The sequence below is a fragment of the Oculina patagonica genome, chromosome 9, assembly GCF_052425735.1.
Source record: "Oculina patagonica isolate OP01 chromosome 9, crgOcupat, whole genome shotgun sequence".
Taxonomy (NCBI): domain Eukaryota; kingdom Metazoa; phylum Cnidaria; class Anthozoa; order Scleractinia; family Oculinidae; genus Oculina; species Oculina patagonica.
This window is the reverse complement of record NC_135766.1, coordinates 7,403,024-7,412,945: the sequence shown is the minus strand read 5'-3', so window position 1 is coordinate 7,412,945 and position 9,922 is coordinate 7,403,024. Positions and strand designations below refer to the sequence as shown.

Here is a 9,922-nt window from a genome sequence, read left to right as displayed (position 1 = left end):
CCCGTTCCAAGACAAAAAGCCTGAAAACCATACCCTATCGGGCCGCACGTCCCCGTTAAGCCCTTATAAAGGAATCGACCCCCGGGGGGTCATCGGCAATAAACAGTTGAAAAGAGTAAAGCAATACTAGTATCAATGTAGCATAACAAGAGGAAAGATCCAATGGACTGACGGTGTCGGTTGTTCTTCTCCTGTTTACAACGAGTATTGCGACCGTTTCCTGTTTACAACGAGTATTGCGATGTGAGTGCGAACTGTAACGAAAAAATGCGTTCAACAAACATTCAAGACTGGTTAACACAAGAGTCGGAGTCGAAAGAGTTCTTACGACCTAGTGAAAATCTGAGTCTAGTCGTAAGCTCGGCAGAGTCGGAAGAATCGACCATTTCATTTTCTTCCGATTCCGCTTATAACTCCGTGGAGTCGCAAGCAGAAGTGGAAGAACAAACCAATCGCAACCCTGGTTCCCGCGCCCTCCGAGTACTAACTTTTTGCTTGCGACTCCGACAATCTGATTTTCACTCAATCATAAGCCAGTCATAAGCGGAATTGGAAACTCTCTACTACTTTGTCGGTTTAATTTTCACTAGATCGTAAAGCTCTGCGCTTCTGACTTCGACTTCGACTCCCTCGCTAGTGAAAACCGGCCTTTAGAGCTGCCAATTGGAAGGCCATCATGGAAGTTTTTAGCGCTTTCACTTCTTTATCAGGTAGCACGATCCTTTTACCAGTTGTGGCGTCATTACTTTTAACGACGATAGGGGTTTTTATTCTGGTGGGAGTCAAACTTACCAACAATATCCAAGTTATCGAACGATCAGATGAATTAGACCGAGTTACACTATTAAGCTAGCTTTTTTCTCGCAAAATTGAACGAAACTGATCTTGCAGATTGTAAAAAAAAAAACCACCATCTTTCTTTATCAAGATTAAAACTTTTTACAAGCATTTCCCCGGCATTCGATCCTCAATGCTTAGTGGAAACTTTTCCACACACACAAGGACTGCTAAATGGCCAAGAAAACTGACGAAAAAAACGGGCAAGGGAAAAAATAGGAAATCATAAAATAAGCAACGCGCATGTTTCAAACGAAGCTTGCAGATACTTTGCATCCCATGTTTTTAACGAAATAAACACTTTTTCGCACATTAACAGCACGAGTAGAAATTAATTTTCCACTTCATGTTGTCTTCGGCTTCGACGTCGTGATTTCCTAAGTATTTCTATTATCCCCAGAGCACGATTTTTAATTTCTGTGAAAATTGCATAAATTGTCCCGGTTGGTGGTACAGATCACTGCGAAATGGTCGGGCTCAAATACGTAAGGGGGGGGTTTTAAAAAGGGGGGGGGGGGGAAAATGGGGGGGGCCTTTTTTTTAAAAAAAGGGGGGGAAAAAAATTTTAAAAAAAAAACACAGGGATTCCCCCCCCCCCCCCCCTTCTAAAAAATGAATGGTCCCTAAGCCAAACTATAGAGAGCTCTGGTGAAAGGATGACCGCACCGCGAAACCGGCAGCTCTCAGATGAAAGCGAGTAGAGAAATTTTTTTTGGGCTTTACCCGGAGGCAGTACCCGATACTTCTGTGTTGAAGTTGCACGCCTTGTATATCCCAGAATCAAGTCGGAAAAGTAAACTCATAAAACTGTTTTCGCACAGTTTAAATCGCCGACAAAAACGTATAAAAACAAACTCAAACAATACGAAAATATTTCTTCTTCATCTCATAACAATAACACAGCCGTAAAAAAACCGTAGTAAAGAAATTTAACTGTATGATATTGGCAAGCTGTGACCACACAAACATAGGATGGCAAGCCTGTGGTTACATTGTTTGTGATGCCGAAGTGATTCAAGACATTCAAACCAACTATGTTCAAACACTATAGTTCAAATGCGGCTCTTCTGTCGCGCCACGTAGGCTCGGGCGGCACATCAGCGGAGCGCCGTTTGAACCGGACACTGCTTTTGAAAAAAAGAATTTAAATATACGCTTCGGGTTTGATCACTTAATTCACAAAACTACATAGGAGACCGGAGTTGCAGTGTTGTCGTTTGTGACAATCAGACGTCGTACTCGGCTGCTTAAGGCTGGTTCTCATATGATCGCCCCGATCGTCTCTGTCGCTTCTGTCGTTTGCAAAGTCTGAGGTGATTGGAGCAAGCAAACGTTTTGAAGCGACAGAAGCGACAGAGACGATCGGGACGATCATATGAGAACCAGGCTTTAGAGTATGGTTTTCATTACAAAAGCGTGTCTTCATTTGGTTTCCTTCTCACAATGTAAAATTTATGTTGAACAAGGATAACAGAACCTTTCTTTCTGCATATCACGCATGTAAGAAATGTCAGCTCAAAGAGATTATGATGCTTTGGTTCGACGTCCTAGTTCAAGAAAAGGGATTCGTTTCTCATATTTCAGTAAATTTGAGCGGTGCTGTTAATGCAGCGCCTTTCTTTTCCTCGTAACCAGCAATTGGTCTATACGTTAAATTCTAGAAATTTTACTTAAACTGTCTACCTCAAAAGCAAATAATAAGGGCGCTTGTCGTTAGTGTGTTATGGGTCGCCATTCTCAATTCAATATATATTGTCTTAATTAATATTGCACTCATGCAGGATATGCGGATGGCTAGCAACCTGAATACTCCTTGTGGCATGCAGTAGTTGACACCTTAACTGGCAGGGGAAGGAAGGGAGATATACAGACACGGCTACTAATAAACGGACAGAAATTCGATTCACACTTCAAATCACTTCGACTTCAAATAGTGCGATTATTAACAATAGTCGGAAGTTCAGTGGTCGAAATGTTCTAATGGCGTACCTCGGAGGAGTGGATTAACTTACTATTCAAAGTATTATACCGATCGTTTGAATGTAAAGTAGTTCATTAGAACATTTTCATAGCTATTGTTATTGTTGACACCCCTCGGTCACACAGATAATATTTGAGTGTAATTCCTTGACTTATTAATCCAAAACAATCTTTTTTTTTCAGTTCCTTGTGCGCGATTTTTGTTTTTTGGTGAACTTCATCCAAGTACGCTTTAGAATTGTTACTGAGTCTGACAATATAAAAAAAAAACCTTTTAGTTCATTAAGTTCCACCAACTGAGCAAGAATCGATGCTGGTTTAGAGGTGTGGCTTTCTGCCGAAAGTAACCAATGATCGTAGTGAAATTTTCATTAAATCGTACATATTTTTTTTATAGCCATGCATCTCTTTTCAGAAATGCATATTTTGAACAACCAAACGTTCCGAAGGCGGTTTCGACCCGACCAATTGACCAACTGAATTTGATTTTTCAAATATTTCCGGTGATTCCGACAGAACAGCACTTTCTAGTTAACTGGGCAGGAACGTAAAATTTTTCCTACATTTCCAAAAAAGAGGACAACTTCGCGAGGTATACCCAAACTTTTGAAAATTATCTTCCTGCAATTGCAAATTTGCTTTCGTTTCGAATGTCGGTTGAATGGTTCTCATTTTAGAAATTTAACAGTTTTTGGATGGTATGGAATTTTTTCCCAGGAAGTTTTTTTGTACCATTTCTTCCTGTTCCCGAATCTGGTCTAAAGCGCCCCAGTTGTAAATAAACAGTTAATTGAAATGCGCATGCGTATGGGCTGTATAAATTCGCGCGCGTTATTAGCAGCGCGCAGATGAAGTCCAACAAACGCGTGGAGAGTACAGTTAGAGACACAAGTAACCAGGTGCCACAACCAACGTGTCAAGGTAAGGCTTCTACATACACATAAACCGCCTCAAACTTGGCTTTCTGATATTTTTCTCGGATGCGTCATTTAACTTGAAGGAATGAATTTTGTAATCCTGTTTACAAGTTAGATAAGAACCGTATCACGTATCAACTCGACCGTACAGTCAACTCGGCATAACACGCACTTTTGAGGATGAGAGTTTCTTCCACAAAATAGTAACGCTTAAAGGCGGCTTGTAATTTTGAAAAACAGTTTGTTTGCCTCAACACGCGGTGATTTTTTATGGTCAAATTGAAGTGCTTGTGCTTTACTCACAAAATAACAACTTGTCCGGTTCAAGCAAAACGAGCACGGATTACTCGCCTGAAATAGAGCACTTGTCTCAAACTGTGTAAATGCAAGTTTTATAATTCCACCGTGAAACAGATAGTATAGTTTTCTATGTTCGATAATTCTCGTTAAATGCTTGCGAGTTTATATTTCTCCAAGTTGAGCGCGAAGTTAATGTAATAACCAGGGAATGCAAATTTTCTTCCTTTTATTCGGGATCGTTGTTGACAAAGACGAAGTGTTACACGACAACTTCTGAACACTAGGAAACACAACTTAGAATATTTACATTAAATAACCACTTTTATTTGCGTTTTTATTTACTTAGATTACATTTCAAGTTGAGATGCACAGGAAAAGCGACACAGGCCAGAAAATTGGCAGTGAACTTGGTGCAAACAACATTAAAGTCACATGGGAATTTACCCCTGAAGATTTGAACTTTTCACTTTTCGGTTACTTTACTTCCAAAGATAAAAACATTGGAATCAACCGTTCTAAAGGTAATGTTTGATTATGTTCACTCTGCGATACATTTCAACCAGAATGATTTGGTTTATTTACTCTGGTTTATGAGGGATTACTGTACTTCTTAGAAAGTCCATTGTAAGAAAGCTCAACCTATAGTTAGGAAACATGTTGTATGCTTTGTCATTAACTGTGTTGATTTTCTTTTGTTCTTTATGTTGTAATTATTGCCACGACCTACGCTTTGCTTGGCGACACACAATAGTTAATCAAGACAGAGCATCAAAAACAGAAAGATGCAAAGCGCCGTAACGAACTATTGTAATTGCTGTCTTTTCTATGGAAATTTTTCGCGTTCTTTCACTCTCCTGGGAAACATTGATGAAAGGCTTTCTGCTTTCTTTATGAGTAACATTCTCTTGAAACAGCCGTGTTGCTTAGGAGCCAAAATCGAACAATTTTATTCGAATTGTGGAATTAAAAACAAAAAAGGATTATGAGAGAGAGAGAGAGAGGCGCGCGCTTAAAAGATATTGGCACTGCATCAAAACCAGTATACAACAACAGTCAAGTGCGCTGAGCTAGTCATGTAAACTTACTGTTAATGAAGTGAGTACTGAATACCATTTGCGCTTGAGACTATAAACCTTTAAACATCACAACCGCCACGTTAAAAAGTCACACAGCAAAGAATAATAACACTATTTCATCGTGTCGTACAGTAATGAAGGAAAAACACACACAAAATCGTACTCGGTGTTTTTGGTGTCGGTGTCTGTCGGACGTGACTGTGGGTGGAACAAAGCAATTTTGCGCATTTTACAATTCATTATTGTTACTGGGATTTTAATTCAAATTCCGACAAGTTCCGGATAGTTGCAACTATTTGTTGTGACCGCTTCGTACCTGGAAGCTACCAAATTTTGAACAAAAGATAAATCAGCGATTTGAACCAGTAGCCCATAGTAAAAAAAAATGTGGTCAAAATTGGTTGAAAAGATTACACGGATGAAGAAGCCAAAAACAATTTCAACAAAATATGCCACCGGTGGGGTAACGATATAAAATTGAGCTATTCGCCGGTCACTGAATTGCCTTCCGGTTCGACTTCACTTATTTATACTTCTTTCACTAAAATCCTTTCATAACGCTAGAATGCTTACATTCTTCCAATTTTCTCGTAGTTTGCGATCAAACTCTCGCTCAATCCTCGCACCACACTTTCGCGCAAAAACTTCTGAGGTCGATACATTGCTTGTCTGTAATCTTCCATGAATGCTACAAAATTTTTCAATATTTTATTGCGGTACAGTAAGTTGCTCTTACATCCCTACAATAATTTTGTCTTATAATAGAGTTTTTAACCATAATGTAGGATTGTGCCCTTGAGAATATGTTTTCAGTCATGGACGCTATTAAAAAAATAGGCCCGAGTTAGATTTGCATCCGATAGCGATTTTAAACGTGACTCGAGTTAATTCAAAGTAAAATCGTATTACCTGTAATTACGATTTTATCATGTTCACTGGCAACAACTTCATATAGAAATGGCAACTTGGTTAGTTTTGCGATTTCCTGCTACCTAATTAAAACGTTGTACATTTTTTTTCTTTCTTTCGGGGTTCTTCGTTACTTCCGGTGGCCCTCCACTGCTATTCAGTAAAAACTGTAAGTAATTTCTCTCGCTTTATGGAAAAAAACCTCAGATTAAAACAATTTGCTTTAGGCATATAGCTTGCTCCAGCATTGATAATCATTATACAGAAGAGAACAACCTCAGAAAATTATGAAGAAATAACCGATAACAAATACAAATCAATCATAGGTAATCGGCGGATAGACTTGCTTACAAGTCGGGCACAGAAAGCGCGAAGCCCGGCTGACAGCCGAGAGTGAGTGAACGCGAAGCGCGAGAGCTAGCGGGTCTACAATCACCAAACCGGAAACGAGAAGCGAACGACTTTGAGAAAGTCTAGCTAGTTATCGGAGATTTGATACAACTATTAGCAATCTTCGAAGATGTTCGGCTATCATCGTAAACTAATAAAATCGAAACAAAATAGCCTTTGGTAGTGCTAACTTGTCATAAATTTCGCGAAAGTTCGGACAATCTTCACTCAACGTCGGCAATTTTCTAGCGTTTTAATCATTTGGGTGTCTTCAGACAGCCCTCCAAAATGATGGGAATGTAATGAAAAGACAGAGACTAGCGAGAGCAATATCTCGAAATTGTTCGGAAACCTTACTTCTGGCTTTAAGAAGGAAGATAATTATCTTCTCACCGACCACCGTGTAATACAGCAAACGTGTTTGGAACGGTCACCTTAAGAGCATCTGCAGGGCTAACTGACCGTTATTTACCAGCCGGGAAGTCCGTACCGGGAAAAACTGTATCCGAGGTGAATCTGTTAAACTGTACATGGAGAATCTCAGCCCGGGATGAAATTTCGTTGTGATTACATGAATGTTACATGCGAATTTCAACTGAGTTATAAACTGAAAACTCTTTGTGGCCGTTTACAATGAGGTTCAGTTCAGCCCGGGCTGAAATTCGCCATGTTGTCGGCCCCTAATACTGATAAACATTTAAAATACATTCATTGGGACTTTGTAAAAGGTGACCGCGACCGCTTAATAGAGGTCACATTTTTTCACAAAGTTTCGGGACTAACCGCTTACAGGTTTGACTTCAAGTCCATATACTGACATTCTTGTTTCGTCCTTTAGATAACGCTTCTAATGATCAAGGAGTTCGGTTTATATGCGGGCCAGCTGTTTCACTTAAGGTTGAGCTCCCGTCCAAGGTGCCGGAAGGTCTTCAGCTTATCGGAGCAACGCTCCAGTCAGGAACCCATTATGCTGTGCTCTGCTGTCAATCATTCATTGCCAAGGGAACGCGGTTTGGTCCTTACGAAGGAACAGCTGTAAAACCATCAGAAGTCGGTAACAGAGAGGACACCGCCTTTATGTGGGAGGTAAAGTATTTCTGGACGATGTCTACTTCCCAAACAGCATCAAAGATATTTTGCACTGAAATTCAGAAGCAGTAAATTTTTGCGGAAAGGACTGCGGGGATATTTTTTTGGGTGGTTTGCGAAGAAAACCGCCGGAATCGCAGAACGTGTGAGCCACCACACGGTATGCACCGAGGAATAAACTGTCGTTAATGTTTCACAGGACAATTAAAATAAACTATAAACAAAAAAAAATTATTTTTTTTTTTTTTTTTTTTTTGCCTTTTGAACCTTTTTTCTTTATTTTTTTTTCTATTAATAAAAAAAAAAATTTAAAGCCCCACCCCAATTCATTTTCCAAAAAAAAAAAAAAATTAAGAAAAAGGAGGGGGGGGGGGGTGGGTGGGTTATTTTACTCTCTTCTTTTTCAAAATGCTAATGATATAACTCTGCTCCTTCAGGTATTCAGTGATGACAGCAGCCTCAGCTATTACATTGATGGACAAAGTGAACCAGATAACTGGATGAAGTTTGTTAACTGTGCAAGACATAGCGACGAGCAAAACCTGGCCTTAATTCAAGATGGCGACCACTTATTTTATGAGAGTTGTAAAGATATTTTCATGGGTGAAGAACTGTTGGTTTGGTACGGTAAATGTTACACCATGTCAATGGGGATTCCCATTGGACTCAACGTTGCTGCGGTTAAGGAAGACGCTGTGATAACAGTAAATGAGTTAACAGGTAACAAACAGCATTGTAACGTCTTGTAGGAAGTTCATTATAAACGTTGTTTTACGTTCATCAAAGCCAGTGACACAATCTTTAAAGAACTTTTAAACAGTCTTTTGCCGAATGACATAATAACTATTGTCTGAATTTGCCTGTGATCAAAATTTAAAAATTTCCAATTGTAACCAAATTTCGCTTTGGAATAAGCACTGATCCCTGCGCAGAAAACCAGTATAAGTAATAATCACAAATTTGGGAAGGTCGGTTTGTCAGCAATGCAATTCTTTTGGTGCAAAAATACTTTCAAACAATCATAATCCTGCTCTTATGTATCAGTCAATTCGAAAACCGCCCATATCCCCCCCCCCCCCCCCCCCGAGCATACCCCGGGAATTTGATTCGAGGTTTGTCCGTATAGCGCAAGTATAGCGCCAGGTAGGGCATTTCACCATCGAAGAAACAAGAGTCAGCGGTTGTACACTAAAGGATTTCGTAATCCATTCATTCACTATGCGTTATACGACTACGACTGTTTTTGTTACGGTATCCTTCTGCCTTTATCGATCTACATTTAAGTGTGGATTCGTTGTAAAAACATTACTTTTTAATGTTATATCAAGAAGGCATTTCAAGAACTCTTTGTTCTTCCTCCTTAGGCCCATCAGCAGATTACTCTTGTGAACGGTGTGGTAAAGTGTTTGCCTACAAGTATTACCGTGACCGCCACCTTAAATACACGCGCTGTGTTGATCAAGGAGACCGGAAGTTCCCCTGCACAGTGTGTAACCGCTCCTTTGACAAGCGGGATCGCCTCCGTATTCACATTCTTCATGTGCACGAGAAACACCGCCCTCACCAGTGCACAGTGTGTGGCAAACGCTTCTCTCAGTCATCCAGCCTCAACAAACACATGCGAGTACACAGTGGCGAGAGACCCTACAAGTGCCCGCACTGCGTCAAGGCCTTCACTGCTTCTTCCATTCTACGGACGCACATTCGTCAGCACAGCGGAGAAAAGCCTTTCAAGTGCAGGCACTGCGAGCGTGCATTCGCATCGCACGCGGCACATGATAGCCACGTGCGTCGCACGCACACTAAAGAGAAGCCATGCGTATGTGAATACTGTGGAAAGGCATTTGCGCAGTCTTACGAACTGAAGTTTCACATCAACATGCACACGGGAGCCAAGCCATACACCTGTGAGAAATGTGGGAGAGCGTTTTCAAGTCCTTCGTCACGTGACCGCCACCGTGCCAATTTTGACTGTATAACGAGAAAGAATCGTGCCCCTAAAGTCATGCGTAAAAACCAATTGAATGTGCAAAATGAAGCATGAACTGCCCGCATCGACTGTAAGCTTCTTTCGTGCTTTCATATATGGTTATCATTTATAAAAGTACATTATGAAAACAACCAGCCAGTAGTAATCCATTCCCAATTAATATTGTAAAATAATAAAATTGCACAACTTCTGCAGTTATTTGAAATACGTGTTAGAACAAAATATTTACATCAAACTTAATAGTTAATGCAGTTAGGTGCTAGTTTATCCTGGTTACCGAAGGCACTGTACACTTTTGAATGGTGTTTTTTTTATACTGCTGTCCAAAGCACCTTCAAGAAATTTCCTTTGTAATTCCCTGTGCAATTGTGAAAGAATGATTGTGCTGTTGTTGGAAAAAGGTAAACATTTGTTACAATAACCCTTAATCTACC

General features: G+C 40.2%; 1 protein-coding gene across 1 annotated transcript; it reads left to right on the top strand.

Moving 5' to 3' along the window:
* Positions 1 to 2,232: 2,232 nt before the first annotated feature.
* LOC144665917 (PR domain zinc finger protein 14-like) lies at positions 2,233 to 9,628 on the top strand. Its single transcript, XM_078527200.1, has 4 exons — positions 2,233 to 4,555; positions 7,248 to 7,495; positions 7,936 to 8,218; positions 8,863 to 9,628. The coding sequence occupies exons 1-4, from the start codon at positions 4,399 to 4,401 to the stop codon at positions 9,540 to 9,542; spliced, it is 1,368 nt and encodes a 455-aa protein (XP_078383326.1). The 5' UTR covers positions 2,233 to 4,398; the 3' UTR covers positions 9,543 to 9,628.
* Positions 9,629 to 9,922: the final 294 nt, after the last annotated feature.